This window comes from Equus asinus, chromosome 17 (genome assembly GCF_041296235.1).
Source record: "Equus asinus isolate D_3611 breed Donkey chromosome 17, EquAss-T2T_v2, whole genome shotgun sequence".
In the NCBI taxonomy this organism is placed as follows: Eukaryota; Metazoa; Chordata; class Mammalia; order Perissodactyla; family Equidae; genus Equus; species Equus asinus.
This window is the reverse complement of record NC_091806.1, coordinates 33526504-33544098: the sequence shown is the minus strand read 5'-3', so window position 1 is coordinate 33544098 and position 17595 is coordinate 33526504. Positions and strand designations below refer to the sequence as shown.

The 17595-nt window shown below is 51.8% G+C and overlaps 3 protein-coding genes across 4 annotated transcripts in view; 2 read left to right on the top strand and 1 right to left on the bottom strand.

The window, feature by feature from the left end:
• Positions 1-329: 329 nt before the first annotated feature.
• Positions 330-1280, top strand: LOC139040643 (olfactory receptor 5A1-like). Its single transcript, XM_070487389.1, has one exon. It carries the CDS (start codon positions 330-332, stop codon positions 1278-1280), a length of 951 nt encoding a protein of 316 aa, XP_070343490.1.
• Positions 1281-10468: 9188 nt separating this feature from the next.
• LOC139040642 (uncharacterized) lies at positions 10469-11449 on the bottom strand. The gene is made up of 2 exons (XM_070487388.1): positions 11317-11449; positions 10469-11139 (listed from the first exon to the last, which is right to left on the bottom strand). Exons 1-2 carry the CDS (start codon positions 11447-11449, stop codon positions 10469-10471), a joined length of 804 nt encoding a protein of 267 aa, XP_070343489.1.
• The window catches only part of LOC123277977 (src substrate cortactin-like), a 27573-nt gene continuing 21386 nt past the window's right edge, over positions 11409-17595 (top strand). Inside the window, exons 1-5 of one of the 2 annotated variants that reach the window (XM_070487861.1) lie at positions 11409-11986; positions 12170-12280; positions 13804-13914; positions 14448-14558; positions 16919-16974. In XM_070487861.1, coding sequence (XP_070343962.1) covers positions 11965-11986; positions 12170-12280; positions 13804-13914; positions 14448-14558; positions 16919-16974 — 411 coding nt within the window. In that variant the 5' untranslated portion in view covers positions 11409-11964. Of the gene's footprint in view, positions 11987-12169; positions 12281-13803; positions 13915-14447; positions 14559-16680; positions 16975-17595 lie in introns of those variants that run through there. The other variant, XM_070487862.1, reaches the window with a different exon arrangement.

Sequence of the window (17595 nt, the reverse complement as noted above, 5' to 3'; positions counted from 1 at the left end):
TTTCACCAGTTTTGTCTATTTCTGATTCTCATATATTTGTGAATTCTAGGAAGTTAAAACCTGAAATTAAGACATTTCAGAGGATAATGTACTCATAATGCCAATTTACTGTCTTTTGTCCCCAAAGAGAATGAGAATGTTTACTGAAGGGAATTGTTCATTTAAGTTTGGTAATCATGCGTGGAAGACAGATTAACTCAACATGATGATTTAAGTTGTATATTTAGTCAGCTGCATGACTGGAAAAGGACGAAGAATACTTGTTTTTGTTTTTTGAGAATGAAATAATTTCCATCTGTCATCTTTTTTGTCAGTAGATGACACTAACCATGTCCATGGAAAGGAATAGAAATGAGACTTCTGTGTCCACGTTTGTCCTCCTGGGACTTTCAGATGAAAAAGAGGTGCAGCGTGTACTATTCCCAGTCTTTCTAGGGATCTACCTTATGACTCTAATCTGGAACCTGGGTCTTATCATCGTAATCAGGATGAACTCCCACCTGCACACGCCTATGTACTTTTTTCTCAGTTTCCTATCATTTTTAGACATCTGTTATTCTTCTTCAAATAGCCCAAGAATGCTTTCAGACTTCTTAAAAGATGAAAAAAACATTTCCTTCATTGCCTGTGCCACCCAGTATTTTATTGGGTGCTGGATGGGTCAGGCTGAATGCTGCATCTTGGCCACCATGGCCTATGACAGATTTGTTGGTATCGGTAGGCCTCTGCAGTACTCGAGCATCATGGCTCCTGGCCTCTGTCATAAGTTGATTGCTGGGGCCTATGGGAGTGGTTTCCTTGGTAGCTTAGTTCAAACAGTTTCTTGCTTTCGTCTCTACTACTGTGGGCCCAACATCATTCCAAATTTCTACTGTGATGTAACCCAGATTATTTCTTTGTCTTGTTCTGATTCCCACATCAGCCAAATGATTCTGTCTCTCGAATCTATTTTTGTTGGGTTTGGTTCCTTCTTGGTAATCATCTTATCTCATGCAATCATTGTAGCTTCCATCCTGAAACTATCTTCCATCAAAGGTAGTGCCAAGGCCTTCAATACCTGTGCCTCCCACCTAGTAGTTGTGACAATCTTCTATAGCACCAGCCTCTTTATGTACCTGCATCCTAACTCTAGCCACTCCAAGAAGCAAAACAAGGTGCTGTCAGTGTTCTATGTTATCCTAATCCCCATGTTAAACCCTGTTATCTATAGTTTCAGGAACAAGGAGATCAAAGAGGCCCTCAAGAGGATGACAAAGAGAGTAACACATTTATTTCCATAAAAACAATATTTGGGCAGGTGTTATTTCCCCTATAAGGAAAATAGAGATAAGAACATGTAAGAACTTTTTGTAGGTCATACAACAGCTAGATAGAGAGAAGTGAAAAACTCACTTCTTGATTCCTGGTGCCATCATATTTAGCTCACACTACCAAGCGATCAGTTTGAGGCAGTGTTATGAACATTGAATCTAGTTTAAAAGGTTTGTTCCCAGGATTATACCCACGTAGGTAAACCCCATATTTTGAGAACAGAGGTTCTGATAGACATTATATGCAGAGATAGACAAGAACCTAGGAATCCACACAGTCTTTCTCCTATGATTTTTAAAATGTCTTTTATTCATTTTCAACTGTTAAGCTTTTATATGTATTTCAATAAAATAAAATAATGTATAAAATCAAGTTGTGAAACTTAAAAATTATTTTAAAATGAGTACTTTTAATCTCCACCTCAAAGAGGGAGAGAGAGTGAGTATGAGAGGGAGGGACACAGAAAGAGAGAGATAGAAAGACTGAAGGAAAGACAGAGAAAGATAAAATATGACAGGAGAGGAGAAGAAGAAAGATTGATCTGGCTTTATTCCCAAATAAGCTTGTTCCTTCCATCTTACTCATTGAGCCTCCTTGTGAAGTGAATTTTGAAAAAGGTATGGGTGAAAGGAATGGTAGAAAGAAGGGGCACAATAAGGTCAAGAGTTAGAGAGATTCTCAGAGGCTAGAAAGAAGTCAAAGTCATCAACTTCTGGTCATAGTTGGCCTGTAGCCTGCTCTATGGTAGCTTACCAGAGACCATGCAAGACCTCAGAAATGCAGGCTGTCATGGTGTGTCTAGGGAGACAGGATCTGAGTTCCAGAGATCCGAGTCTCCCAAATATTCCTGGACCTTAAGTTTGACCAGGGAGCAGCAAAGCCAGTTTACTTGGGGGTACGATGTAGACTCGAGTCCAACTAAGAGAATTTAAAGAACATTTAAATGGACATATACTTTTAGAGGAGAATTTTTTTACTTTTTACTTTTTTAAAGATTGGAACCTAAGCTAACAACTGTTGCCAATCTATATTTTATTCTTTCTGCTTTTTTCCCCAAATCCCCCCAGTACATAGTTGTATATTTCAGTTGTGGGGCCTTCCAGTTGTGGCACGTGGGACGCCACCTCAGCGTGGCCTGATGAGTGGTGCCACGTCCATGCCCAGGATCCAAACCAGCAAAAGCCTGGGCTGCCACATCGGAGTGCACAAACTTAACCACTCGGCCAGAGGGCTGGCCCCTAGAGGAGAATTTAAATAGTAAGCTTCACATATATTACATTAGTATTTATACAATACTCTACACTTCATATAGTTAAATTGCATGGATGTGATTTTTTTCTATTACCATATGAAGTTGGCAGTTGAGAAATTATCCACATTTTACAGATAGAAGCTTTGAGCATATTGAGGTCTTCCATGTTCTTCCAAGAGTAGCCACAATTCATCTTAAGTCTCACAAAATTTAATTTGTGGAGCATAGATGCTTCTTATTGACCAGAAACATGCTCTCCATGGTTTGAATGGGTGCCCTAATTCTATACTTTTGGTGTTATATTTTTAAAAACATCTTAAGAATCTGTTCAATTTAAAAGATTAATCTATTACAGTTCTTACTTGTGGGAATATCTGACTACTAACCTATTAGGAAGAGTTAAATTAAATAATTAACTCATTGCCCCACCCACCACTCTCTCTCTAGAATTAATATTAACTGAAATAGAGCAAACCAAGAATGAGACCTTCCTAAAACATCTCTGTTTCCCTAGTAATGGCAGGGTAGATGATCTCCACCAAAAAAAAAAAAGACAAGAAACGTTTGTGAGAATGATCTTAAACAGATATTTTTTAATGAAGGATTAGTAATGCAGCATAATATGTTGTAAAGAACTCCAATTCAGAACACACAAATTAAACCTGCTATTAATGGGAGGCATGCTGTGTACCTCACAGGCTAAGTGCTTTATGAGCATTATCTGATTTGATTCTATGAAAAACTGCTGTATGAAGTAGCTACTATTATTAGCCCCATTTAATAGGTGATATATACTTAGGCTTGGAGAGGTTAATTTGCTCAAGGTCACACAACCAATAAATGGAAAGCTGGAATTCCACCCAGATTGGCTGACACCAATGCCCATGGTATTAACCACAATAAGTCATGGCTCTATCATGAATTAGTTTTATTGTATTCCTTTTTGCTGTGATTTCCTCACTTATGCATAGTAAATCACGCCATGTATGCCTCATAGGACTGCTGAGATGATTGATTCAGATTAGGTATTTGAGAAAGTGCATGTATGTATTTGTCTAAAATGAAAGTGCTTTGTAAAAGTGTCCACATATCTAATTTACTGTTGTCAGGTTATATTACCAGCCAGCTGTGTCATCTTGGGCAAATCTCTTAGATCCACTGGCTTCTAGTCCCCACCTGGAAATTAATGGTATTGAAACAGATGATCACTAGGTCCTTTCCACCACAAATGATTCCAAGTTCATTAAAAGAAAAGCTATAATCATGAGATCATAGTAGGACCATGAGGAAGTGTGGAATTGAATTAGAAGGGACATGGCAAAGTGGGGCATGAAAAATTAGCAGGGGAATAATTCCATGGTAAACATGACTCCAGAGAGCAAGAGCCTGGGGAGTTTTCTCCCTCTAACTCTTTTCCCTTTTAAGTGGGAAGTGTTTCTTAAAATATTTTTTACTTTATTTTTTTAAAAAAGATTTTATTTTTTTCCTTTTTCTCCCCAAAGACCCCCCCAGTGCATAGTTGTATATTTTTCATTGTGGGTCCTTCTAGTTGTGGCATGTGGGACACTGCCTCAGCGTGGTTTGATGAGCAGTGCCATGTCCGCGCCCAGGATTCGAACCAACGAAATGCTGGGCCGCCTGCAGCGGAGCGTGAGAACTTAACCACTCGGCCACGGGGCCAGCCCTTACTTTATTTTTTTTAATTGAGGTAACATTGGTTTATAACAAGTGGGAAGCGTTTTGTTTTGCTTTTTCTCTTCCTCCCTCGGTGTGGGGCCCTGCCCGTCTTCCTGTTCTGCACTCGCCTCCAAGCTCTCTGTATTGGGGTGGGCCAGACACCTGTAACAAATTGACTGCGCAGATCATGTCTTAAACACAGGATTTCATTTCCATCTCATGCAACAGGCCAGGGTGTATGTTCCCGGTCAGACAGAGGAGGAGGAGGGGATGGTAAGGAAGATCTGTTCCGTTCAGTCTCGCAGGGACCCAGGCTAGTGGGGGCTCTGCCGTCTCCAGCACATGGCTTCCAAGGTCTACCTGTCACCTTAATGTGGCTGGCTGAATAACGGCCCCCGAGAATGTCCATTCGGCAATCGTCAGAACATGTGAATATTACCTTATATGGAAAAAGGGACTCTGGAGATTCTCCTGGATTATCCGGTTGGGTCCTGAGTGTGATCACAAGGTCCCCACAACAGGGAGGCAGTGAGAGATTCCACCACAGAGAGGAAGTAGATGTGACAACAGAAGCCTGAGTCTCAGTGACTCAAGCAAGAGGCCCCGAGGCACGGAATGCAGGTGCAGGTGGCCTTCAGAAGCTGGAAGGGGCAGCGGGCTCTTCCTTGGGGTCTCTCTTTGGCCTTGACTTTGGCCCAACGAAACTGATTTCAGACTTCCGGCCTCCAGAACTGTAAGTATCTGCATTTTTCAGCCACGACCTTGGTTGTAATTCGTCCCAGCAGCAACGGGCACGGATCCATCTTTGCCGTCATCCCAACCTATGGTAAGGGGGAAGCCGTGCGGGTGTTTTTACGGGCCATAAAGCGGTGCATATCCTCCTCTCTCATGTTCCATTGTGAGATCTTGGTTATGTGGCCGCAGCCGTCACCAAAGAAGCTGGGAGATGTGGAGCTGTGCAGCCAGAGGCCCAGTGAGTCCAGAAGGAGGGCTGGGGATCCACTCTCTGCCACACCGAGTTATCCCGCCCTACGTGGTGGTGTGGACGCCATGGAGGCTGTCCGTGCCCTGAGGCAGGAGCTGACCTGCTCGAGTCCTGTTGTGGGCTGGGCAGGTTGTCCTCACTGCATTTGCCTTTTCGGCTTCTTGGACCAGGGTGGGCACCCCGGGCCCAGCAGGCCTGCAGCCTCAGCCCCCCACGTCACATTTCTATTCACTTCCGGTCCATAGAGACATTCAACTTGTTTTTGAGCACGGCTAAACCTTTTCGCTTTCCAAATTTGACGTTGTATCTGTCATTGCTACTTGGCCAGCCAGTCTCTGCCACACACTCTCCTGACACGGTGTGTCAAAGGGGAGACGGGCCCTGCCTTTTGCCTTTTCACCAGCAGTGACTCTGAAGCAGTCTGTTCTCCACAGAGACGCTGGATGGGTCTGGGTGTCACAAACGGCTCACGCCCCGCCTCCCGCTGAAAGCCCCAGTGAGCTCTGGCTGTCCTCATTTGGGAAATGGAAGCAACAATACCCACCTCACAGAGAGAAAGTAATGAGAGGCTGCTTGCGGGGGTGGGGGGGAGCGGGGCACAGGGGTTGACTGCTAACGAGGTGGGCTTGTTTGGGGGGGATGAAAATGTTCTAAAATTAGGTCGTGGAGATGGTTGCACCACCCTGTGACTATATTAAAAACCACAGAATTGTACACTTTGAGTGTACTATATTTTATGTAAATCACATCTCAATAAGATGCTCTTAAAAATAATTTTCAACTCATAAAGCTGTTTCCAGGGAAAAATGAACCATCCTGTATTAAAAGGATTACCTTGTATCCACAATCGCTATGTGGCCAGCTGGTCTGGGCCACACGCTCTCCTGAGGGGCAGAAGCCACGTGGCCCGCAGGCTGCCTCCCCAGTGTTAGCTCCCCTCCTTCCAGTTCTGACTTCCTCATTTAGCCTAAAACCCCTCATTCTTCCCAGTCACTCAGTCAAGAAACCGCCTTCTGGGGGCCGGCCCGGTGGCGCAGCAGTTAAGTTCGCACGTTCTGCTTCGGAGGCCTGGGGTTCGCCGGTTCGGATCCCGGGTGTGGAATGGCACCGCTTGGCACGCCATGCTGTGGCAAGCATCCCACATAGAAAGTAGAGGAAGATGGGCACGGATGTGAGCTCAGGGCCAGTCTTCCTCAGCAAAAAGAGGAGGATTGGTGGCAGATGTTAGCTCAGGGCTAATCTTTCTCAAAAAAAAGAAAAGAAAAGAAAAGAAAAGAAACCTCCTTCTGGAGCCTTCTCCAGAGTCTTTTTAACCACCTGGTTTTCGTATTCAGGTTCCTTGTGAACAGGTGGGAATTCTGATTTTCAGGGGCCCTAGGCACTTCTGCCTTTGTGGGCTCCTTCCTCTATGGGGAAAAAACATTATATTTTACAATAGCATTGATACAAAGATGACTCCAGTAACATCACATTTATAGAACATACATACTTTCTCCAACCTAAATGTTAATTTTCTTCTTCTGCTTTTAAAATAAAGCCCTTTCGTAGGCCTTTGTGGTGGGCTGATGGTGGCCTCCAAAAAGATGCGTCCACTTCCTGATCCCCTGCGTTGGGATATTACTTCATACGGCCACAGAGAGGGTTCAGTTAAAGACTTGAGGAGTTATCCTGGATTCTCCCGGGGGCACGAAATGCAGTCCCGTGTCTCCTTCTGAGAGAGAGGCAGTGGGGGCTTCAGAGGGACACACAGAGGAGAAGAGAAGGTCACGTGCAGCCAGAGGCAGCGCCTGGACGATGCAGCCGCAAGCCAAGGCTAGCCGGCAGCCACCAGAAGCTGGAAGAGACAGGAAAGCTTTCTCCCCGCCAGCGTCCAGGAGGGATGCACGCCTGCCCACACCTCGGTTTCCAATTTCCGATCTCCAGGTGGGGAGAGAATAACTTTCGGTTGTTGTATAAATCCTAGACCACGGTAACTGGGTCCAGCAGCCCCTGAAAGTGCACATAGCCCTACAGGCATCCGGGCCGCAGGGACCGGGTCCCCGGCGCATCCCAGAGATGTCCCCGCTCGTCGTCCCTGCCTCTCGCACTGTCCCCTTTGTATTCCGTTAGGACCATCATGGCAGGGGCGGCCAGGGAACGTGCTGGCTCGTGGAAGGGAACGGAGTAAGGAGGACCCGGCCTTGGGGACCGCAGGCGCCGTCCAGGCCCGGCTCCTCCGCCCCCGCGGGCTCTCAGCTCAGCGAGGAGACACGTGGACCGCCGGCGGGCCTCCATCCCGCCCTCGCTGCCGGGAGAACACAACTTCCGGGTCTCCTGGAAGCCTCCGCCAAGTCCCATTGGACCCGGTTGAAGCACGTGCTTGCTCCTGAGCCAATCAGCGTTAGAGGAGTGCAGTGAGCTGATTGGCTGAGGCCTAGGTCTCCGGATGCTCCCTGGGGCTCAGGCTGAGGCTCCCTCCGCAAGTTGGACGGCAGGTCATGGAAGGAAAGGTGGGGAAACCTGAGGCAGAATTGAGGTGTCCACAGTTTTCCCATTGAAAGAGGGTGCTCTGAATAATGTCTCCCAGACCACAGGTGTGGGTCCCAACTGGGGTCTCGCCCACTTGCTATGTGGCTTCAGGTAGGGCACCCAGCCTCTCTGATCTCCTGCATCTCTGCTTTAGTAAAATGCAGATACCTTACCCTGCCTGCCTGCCTCGCGGGCTTTCGGTTCCCCTTACAGCCAACTAAGGGGCAACACTTATGGGGCACTTTCTGTGTGCCTGGCCCTGGGCTAATCCAACGACATGCGGTCGCCGTATTACAGCTCCAGGGTGCAGGTGCTAGCTGCGCAGATGGGGAGCTGGACACGTCACCGCCCGCTCCGCTCACTGTGTGTAGTAGCGATGGGCGTGAAAACACTTCTATCAGTCTGACCTCGATGTTTCCCATTCTCTTCCATCTCTGCGCCTTTGCTTGAATTTCTTCCTCTTCCCGGGACGCCTTCCTACCTTTTATGACCTCATCCTGCTTACTCTCAAAGCCCCAACTCAAGCCACGTCTCCAGCATCACTTCTTGGACCTCACCTCGATGTGCCACGGCCCCTCCAATGGACCAAGTCCAAAACTCTATTCTTACTCTCGCCACTCCATCTTGATGCCTCTCTGCCCCACCGCTGCCCGTTTCCCCATCTAGGCGCCTACTCAGATGCTCAGAGTCACCCTTTTGTAAGGAAAAATTTCAGACTTCAGCATGGGCACAACTTATCACTGGATATTCTTTCAACAGAACGCCGGAGCCTCCGATGATCATCTCATTCCGTGGGATGTGTGCCTCTGTTCTTGCCTAATCTATTTCATACCTCTGGAAAACAGACAGCAGTGCAAGTAATTCTTGTCTATAGAAGCTCAAATTAGCTGTGTCCAGTGACATACGAGTGACTGTTGCCCTACGGGCAGACCAGTTTTTGCAAATTCGTTTCAGCATTCCTTTGACTTCTCCTTTGAATAAGTTGTAACATTTTATCACTTCATTCGTTATTAAGGTAAATAAAATCTTTGATGTGTTCATTTTATATACGCATGAAAATAGTTTTCTTTTTGAAAAAAATTATCCTTTGACACCTGACATCTCCTTCCCCACCCCACAGCCCCATCCATCCTCAAGCCTGACAATTTAACTTTCTCAATGTCTCTTGTATCCACTCGCTTCTCTCCCTCTTACCCGCCACCACCAGTCTGCCTGAACTGGCTGTCCGAGCTCCTGCCTGGCCCTCTTCCCATCCGTTCTCCACACAGCTGTTAGAGGGATTTCACTACCGTCCAAACTGCATGATGTCTCTTCTCTGTTTAACTTCCTCCAAGGACTTCCCATTTCTTTTAGAATAAAGACCAAGGTCCTTGCTGTGCCCTTCCAACCTCTCCATGACCCGGCCCCATCCCACCCCACTTCCCTGCTTCATCACCACACTTCCGCTACACTGAACTGCCTTCAGTTCCTCTGTGGCAAGACCTTTCCGATCCCAGGGCCTGTGCACGTGCTGTTTTCTCACCTGGAAAATTCTTCGCTCCTTACCTGGTTTACTTCTATTTGGCCTTCAGATCTTGGCACAAAGGTGAATTGCTCAAAGAAACCTTGTCTGATCTCTTGGATGACTTCATGTCCCACCTTTTCCCCAGTATAATTTCATGACACCTTTGACTTCTTCCTCACAGCATTTATCTTTTTTCCTAATTATCTATCTATGTGATTAACGCCTGATTCCCCTTCTAGGCTGGAAGGTTCCTGAAGGCAAGGGCTGTGTTTATTCTGCTGACCTTCTATCTCTGATGCATACCTGACCTTCTCTGGATGGACAGAAGAATGGATGATGAATGGATGGATGATGGATAGATGGATGGTGGGGTGGGTAAATGGAGGGTGGATGGGTGGATAGAGAAGATGGATGATGGATGGATGGATGTGTGGGTGAGGGATGGATAGAAGGATGGGTGGATGAATGGAGGCTGGGTGGACAGATGGATGACAGATGGATGGGCGGATAGAATGGAGGGTGGATGGAAGAAAAGGGATGATGGATGGATGGATGATGAATGAATGGATGGATGATGGATGGATGAATAGAGAACAGATGGACGGATAGATGTATGGGTGATGGATGGATGGATGGATTGATGGAGGGGTGGATGATGAAGACGCTCGTCCCTCCAGCTGACTGGCGGTCACATTCACCTCTTGTGAGTCCTCAGGGCTCATGCACTGGGCACTGACCCCCAGGCCTGGCTCATTTTCCCTTTCTCACCCCGGGCAGAGTTGTCAATCCTCGAGTCCCACCTGGGATCGCCTGCATCTGAGCACACTCTCGTGCGCACACGGTGGGCGCTCCGTACATTGACTCTGCGTGTAGGAACAGAGTGTTTCCAGGCACGCTTTGCAGGCTCGCACCCGGGCGGAGCTCGGCCCGCGCTGCCCGCGCACGCGCGCGAGGGAGGCGGCCGGGCGAGGGGCGGGACGTGCCGGGGAGGGGCGGGGCCTCGTCGGGACCTGGATGAGGCCCCGCCCCCGCCCAAGGAACCGGAAGTGGAGCCGGGCGCCTGGGAGCGGCGGGCGCGGAGGGGCCGGGGCCGGAGTCGAGTGGGGCCGGACTGAGCCAGGCCGCGGAGAGCGAGCGCGGCTCTCGCCGGGCGGGGGGGGCCGGCCCCTCCGCGGCGCTCCTGGGGCGCCCCCGGGCCCCGAAAAGGGAAGGAAGCGGCGGCCGCAGCGGTCTAGCCGCTCTTCCGCTCGCGGTTTCGGGTCGGCCGCGGGGGGAGCGCGGGCGAGGCTTCCCCAGGCCGGGGAGCCGGGGCCGGGGGCCGAGGGGTGGGGGCCGGGGGGCCGCGGGGTGAGGGGCGGGGCGCCGAGCGGTGGGGAGGGCCTGGTGTCGGGGAGGGAAGGGCAGTTCTGAGGTTTAGGGGTCCGAAGGGGAGGGGCCGGGGCTGCAGGGAGGAAGGGGAGGAGAGGGCCAGACGGGGAGGGGGTCTGGGGTCTGAGAGGGTGCCCGGGACCCGGGGGCTAGGAGAAGAGAGAGTGGAGGAGCCGAGGGTCGGAGGGGGGCGAGGTGCGAGAGAGGCCATGCTGGGAGGGGGTGGGGTCCGGGGGGAGGGGCTCAGGGCCCAGGGGTTTAGGGGAGGGGGTGGAGGGCCGAGGGGAAGGGGCTGGGGTCCAAGCGGGGCGAGGTAGGAGAGGGGCCCTGCGGGGAGGGGTCCGGGATCGGGGGCGACGGGATCAGGGCCCTGGGGTTTAGGGGAAGGAGTTGGAGGGCCGACGGGGAGGGGCTTGGGTCCAAGCGGGGCGAGGTAGGAGTGGGGCCCTGCGGGGAAGGACCGAGAGGGGCCGGGGTCTCCCTGGCGCCCGGGCGGGGCCGTCGCAGCCGCGGCTCCTGCGGCCCGGCCCCCACCTACAGAGGGGTTTAGCAATCAGGTCACTGGAAATGCAGCGACACGCGCAGCTGCAGACGGCCGAGAGGCTCTAAATTTGGAGCCATCCCTCTTCTGGCTGTGTTGGAAATCAGCAGAAAGGTGCTTCTGGGTTTTTGGTTCCTCTGTTTGAATCGCCTGAGTGTTGCACGAGGAACTCGATCCCCGCGGGCGGCCTCCCTGGAGCGGGTGCGGGGCTTCCTCCGCCCGCGGTCTGTGGACGTGTCGGGCCTGGGGGCGGGGGTGGGATGGGGGGGTTCCGTTTCCCGCTGATCGCAGCGCTGGCGGCATCCCCAGTGAGCGCGCCGCTTGGCGCAGGGCTGCGTGGGCCCCGCGGCGCTCTGCCTGGCTAATCCCCCAGGCCCTGACCGCGGGATTCAGCCGGGCGCCGGCTGGCGAGGGCTGAGATCCCAGGGCTGTGGGTCGGTGGGCCCCCCTGCCCGTGGCTGAGCGCGGCTGAGCCCCTGGCGCAGTCCTGACTCTCCTCTGGTTGGAAAAGTGCTCCCAGATGCTCAGGGAGCCGGGCAGAGTCCTAGAGGCAACTTTCAGACCCGCTGGAAGAAGGAGCCAAGGGGATGCAGAGTTGGTTTTGATCCTCTGCCCCCCAGGAACTGGAAGTTACCCCCACCCCGTTCCCGCCCCACAGCTGACTTGTAGTGGAAGCATCTTGTTAGACTTATTCTTGAAACACTTTTGAGTGTATGTAAGTGGTGATTCAGACCTTTGCTCGCTGCCGTGCAGTCGGTGCTCAGAAAGTGTCTGAACGGTGAACTTCCGAGGTGGGAACGCAGTTCACGTCTGCCATCATGAACGAAGTGCCCCTAACAGGTGAAAGGGACGCTGTAGACTGAGTCGAGCGTCACGCGTGGGTGACAGTGGGTGGCTCATGTGTTTTAGAATGTGTGCTTGATCTCTTGCTGAGTCACACCGCGAGTCGTTTCTGTTCTGGTTCAACCAAGCGCCGGGTTAGCTCATATCTGCTCCCATGCCCACTGCTGCGTGTCTCCACAGACTACTCCAGCAGCCTCGGCGGCAAGTATGGCGTGCAGGCCGACCGGGTGGACAAGAGCGCCGTGGGCTTCGACTACCAGGGCAAGACGGAGAAGCACGAGTCGCAGAAAGGTCCGCCCGGGCGGCGCCCCGCAGCCCGTGCACCGCGCGGCCTGCCCCCTCGCCGCTGCTTCCCACACGCTTACAGACATGCGCACTGGGGCGTTTCCCCTGTGTACGGCGGGTCACGTTATAGTTACACGGTTTTTTAACTCAAACGTTTGGCCGTTGTTGTTCCGTTCAGGTCAGCGTAGGGGTCTGTCGCGTTTTTGGTGACTGCTCAGTCCTTGTGGTGGGAAGATCCCGTAGTCTACGTAACCATTCCTCTGTGGAATGTACAAGTTAGGTTATTTTCAATTTTCGATGTTAAAAGTCGACTGCATGAGTATTCTTCTCCCTGTGTCTTATGTACGTAAGTGGTTATTCAAGAGTAAATTCCTAGAAATATAATTGGGTCAGAGAACACTGAATTAAAATTTCGATAGATTGCCAGATTGTCCTCAGAAGCCGTGCTGGCTTCCTTCGCTGTGGCGGCCTCGCGGGTCACTTACTGCCGTCACCCGGCGAGGGCTGTAGGTGGAGGGCGTTAGATTCAGCCCCTCCTGCAGAGGCCATGAACCGTTGGTTCTCCTCATTGTTTTGTTTGGCCTGTACATTTAGATTTTTTAAAATGATTGCCAACATATAAAAACTGAGAGCTCACGTATTTAAAAAAATCCCAGGTTTCTTTAAAGAACAAAACCAAAACCCAGCACTGGAAACCCCACTGGCTTGGCGTTTCTCCGAGGAGCTGGCCGTGGGCCAGCCCAGTGTCCCTTTGCCGCAGGTGTCACTTCCGTTACAGCAGGTGGCGTGCGGTGCGGGGTCGCTGTCACTGCCTTCTCTCCCTCCCTCCTTGGAGCAGACCTGTGCTCCTCTGCCCCACGCGCACCCAGTTCCTCAGGACCTGCTGCTGGATGCCTTGCAGTCTGCACTGACTTTCTCCCCAAGAGGCCTCTGGGGCAGAGGAAATGCCACTCTGGGAGGTCGGGGGCACAGCCCCAAGTGCCTGGGCAGGCAGGCTCCTCGGCAGCCCCAGGCCTTTGCGGAAGGGGTTTGCTCTGCGCGCTCGTGCGTTGACGTGCCCACGATGGAGTCCTCCTTTAGTGCAGAGAGAACCATTCCACTGGCGGAGCTTTGAGAGCTGGTGTTTCTGGAGGGCGTTCCAGGTTTATCCTGTCTTTGCAGGCACCCCTGCATGCCTCTCCTTGTGCTGGTCCATGAAGCAGAGGGACCCATTAAAAGCCGGCTGCTCGGCTCGTGCTGATCCAGAAGCTTTGTAATAAACTGTTACTCCATGCTGTCTTTTGGAATGAAGGAAAGATGCTACAGTTATAAATCTGCTGTCTTTATAGGACTCTTCCTAGTCCTGTTATTACATACGAGCAAGACTTTTAGATATTTTCTGTATCAGTGATCTTATAGTGAGCCTAAAAGATTTTTGGTTTATATTTTTTTTAATTGAGTGTTAAAAGTACTTTCTTGAAGCCTGCTGGAATCCACAGCTTGCTCGCTGGTTGTGTTGCTGGCCTGTAAACTGCTTTCCTTGTTTTTAGATTACTCCAAAGGCTTCGGTGGCAAGTACGGTATCGACAAGGACAAGGTGGATAAAAGTGCCGTCGGCTTTGAGTATCAAGGCAAAACAGAGAAGCACGAGTCCCAGACAGGTGCCTGCATCTTACCAGCTCTCCAGCCGGTGACCATTAACGGGACGGGTGGTAACCAGAGCAGCAGACAGGGACGGAGCGTAACCAGCAGCCCTTAATACGGACATCTCTCAGTTAAGCAGCCAGCTTTAAAACAGCAAAGCAGAAACACAGCTGTTACATGAGAGATCGACTCTTGCCAGTTTTTTTGGCTCTAACACCCCAGCAGTGCCGCTTGTGCTAATAGTGTCGCGTGTGTAAGTGGTGGGACTGTGGGGCTCCGGTTGCTGCTTAAGCTGCATCGCTTGGCGCTGCTTCTGTGGGGTCCCGTCTGCGTTTATTCGGAACGCTGGGATTACAGATGGGGTCAGTTTCCATACGCTGTATGAGGAGGGCCTCTTGATGAGTGTTACCTAAAGTTTTACCGAAGATCTGAGAGAGAAGGGATGAATTGAGCGAATTGTGTGTATTGACGTGCATTGAAAAACATGTTTTCTCTCTGTTGCCCGGGCTATCTGTTAATACCAGTTTGTGTCCTTTTTCTAATCCATTAGACTACGTGAGAGGGTTTGGAGGAAAATTTGGTGTGCTGACAGACAGACAAGACAAATGTGCTCTTGGCCGGGATCACCAGGAGAAATTGCAGCTGCACGAATCTCAAAAAGGTACCTTCATTTTGAATCTCCTACTTGGGATCGTTTCCCGAGTTTATTTCCCTTCCCAGGTCCGTCACTGTGCCGTGTTTTTGCCGTGTCTCTGTAGCAGTGGTGTTGTGTCTTCAGTGTGGGAGGTTGTCGTAGCCCTCCCGTGATTTGAGACAGCCCTTCAGCTAGAGGAGTGAGGAACCCCCGTCCCCTCCCACGGGAGGGCTCCCGCGAGAAGGCCCCATGTCACTGGGCTTCTGGAGCGCTGGTCACTGCCTGCAGCAGCTCTGGGAACGCTGTTTTCTGCCCTGAGGGGGCGGCCAGAGGGGCGACAGCGATCCAGTCCATGAATTGGTGCTGATAAAGCGTGCTGTAGGCTGTGGAAGGGGATGCCTCCTCTCTGCCCAGGAGTGTGTGCTTTCCACGACAGAACCATGTCCCTGGGAAAGTAGCACGTGGGGACGGGAGACCTCTGAGTGAGCCCCAGACTCACCCCGTCCTTTCAGCCAGCACAGATGGAGGTGGGGCTGGTACGCGTTGCCGTGCAGTAACCTCGTGTATAACGTGTCTCTTTCTTCACATGCGCAGAGATGCGTTCTCTTGTCTGCAGCGTGGGTAGGACCTAGAAAGAAACCTCAAAGCGTGGAGTGGCTTTCCCGAATTACTTGAAATACAGTTCCTAACCTGGTCTCTGATCTTGGCTGGAGTGTTAAGAGTTTGAGTTTGCCCTCTAACCTTTGAGCCCAGTTTTGACTGTTGCTGAGCCTGCGAGCTGGCTCTGCAGCCCCTGAGCCTGGCAGAGCTTTTCCTTTCTCTAAACGATGTACTTGATTCTTGCCCATGCTCCCACGATTCTAACCACACTGTGTTTCCTCTCTCGGTTTTCTCCACTGTTGCTTGTGGATTTCCAGGTTATAAGACTGGTTTCGGAGGCAGATTTGGTGTTCAGTCCGAGAGGCAGGACTCCTGTGCTGTGGGGTTTGATTACAAGGAGAGACTGGCCAAGCACGAGTCCCAGCAAGGCACAGTTGCTCACCACCCCCCGCCCCCGCCTCCCCTCCAGTGCGGCCACTTCTAGCACAGACTTCCAGCCTCAGCCTTGCCAGCACCCTCTGTGCCCTCGAGGGGCACTCGGGCGTTGAAACCCAGGTGTATGCTGGAGCCATGGTCGCCTGCACTCCTCCCACCCCCATTCACTTGTTCCCTGGCACCATGGGGTTTGTGCTTGGCAAGACATGGCCGTAGTTTGCAGGGTGTGTTGCCCTAAACCCATAACGTGGCTCCGTCCTGGAGTGGGGTGTCCCTGGTCTCCCAGCAGCCTTCTGCTGGAGCTCTTGCTGTTGACCGTGACTTACCTACTGAGTAAGCCACCTGACTGCCTCTGAGACGGGGAGAACCATGTTTAGTTCAGCCAGAGGCGCGGGACACCGAGGGGCAGGGGCAGGGGCAGGGCAGCCGTGTTCTGTGTGGTCTCTGTTTCATCATGGTGGTGTTTTTTTGACCGGGGGTGGGAGGTGTTTTTCGTTTGTTTTGGTTTTTTTGACGACACCACCTACGTATAACTTCCTCACACAGAGCTAAACGGTATGTACAGGAAGCTAAGAAGACACAGGAAATTTCTAGGTGTATCTGTTGGGAGTCCACACGGTGAACACATTTCTCCTTAGAGCAGTTATTTAATTGCTGTCCAAATTCGGACTTGGCCGTTAGAACCTGGACACACGAGCGGAAGACAAGGACGGTCCTCCTTGCCAGGGCAGAGCGTAGGCTCTGTCCCCTGGTTGGGAACACACGGCCGTGTTCAGGCGAGGGACGGCGGACGCAGCTGATCTGGTGCTGATCCGGCAGCCTGCGCGGAGATGGCCTTGGCTCTGCGTGGCCTTAACGCCGTGTGACGGTGTGACTGTCATGGAGATCTGTGTTGCTACGTCCTAAGAGTTGGCTGGTAGAATTTCCCCATGGAATTTTTTTTTTTTCTTTTAAAAAGCAAGAAAACAGCTGCCTCGAGCCTCTGCCTAGTCCTAGTAGGGCGGGAGCGGTGCCAGGTGGAGGACTGTGCTGTTGGAGTGGCACGCTGCCCCGCGCCTGTGCTGGGCCCTCGGCTCACGGCCTGCCAGCCCACACGGCACCCTCTGTCCCTCAGGAGAGCGCGGGACGCATGCGCACACCCCTTTTCTGCTTCTCCCCCGCCTGTGTGCTGAACACCACGGGTAGAAACCAACTCAGCTTGCAAGTGAGGACCGCGTGGGGTGCGGTTCTGGTCTCTTTCTGCTCGGGGTGCGTCTTCTTGGGCTGTTTCTGGATCTGTTTGCATGCCTCTGCCCCGGGCACCTCGCTGGTCCTCAGCCTAAGTGTAAGTGTTGTGTTGTGCCACTTTGCAGACTATTCCAAAGGATTCGGCGGAAAGTACGGGGTCCAGAATGACCGGATGGACAAGGTAAGGATTCCAGATCCAGGCCTGAGTGTCTTCTGCTGCCGTGTTCGGGAATTTAGGAGGTCCAGGAATTCGTGGAGCTCTTGGTGTGTCAGCGCACGGCTCCGTGGATGGTCTGGGGTGGGGTGTGGCTCAGGTTTTCAGAAGCACGAACGTTTAAGTCGGGCACGTGTCATCACTGATGGTGCCGATTGCTGACCTGTATGCCAGGCCTCGTCTACCGGTCACGGACATCCTCTCCGGTACCCGACATGGTCGTGCTGTGGGGGAGAGACTGTCCCTGTCCCCTTTTGCATTTGGGGGTCCCTGGCCAGGCAGGCTCAGTGCTTGGCCACAGCATAGCAGCAAGTGGCGGGGCCACCTTTGGAAGCCAGGCATTAGGCTCTGGGGCCAACACGAGACCCTTGAGGACATGTGGCTGTTTGAATCCAAAGTAGTTAGCGGTAAACCGGTTGGAAATTGAGCTCCTTGGTCACACTGTCCATGTCAGGAGCTCAGTAGGCACGCGTGGCGGCGGCGGCTCTGGGAGCGCGCGGGTCTAGAACATCTGTATCATGGTTCATGGTGGAAGGTCCACGGGACAGGGACCGTCTCGAGGCAGGTCCTGCCCACAGCACCGCCTCC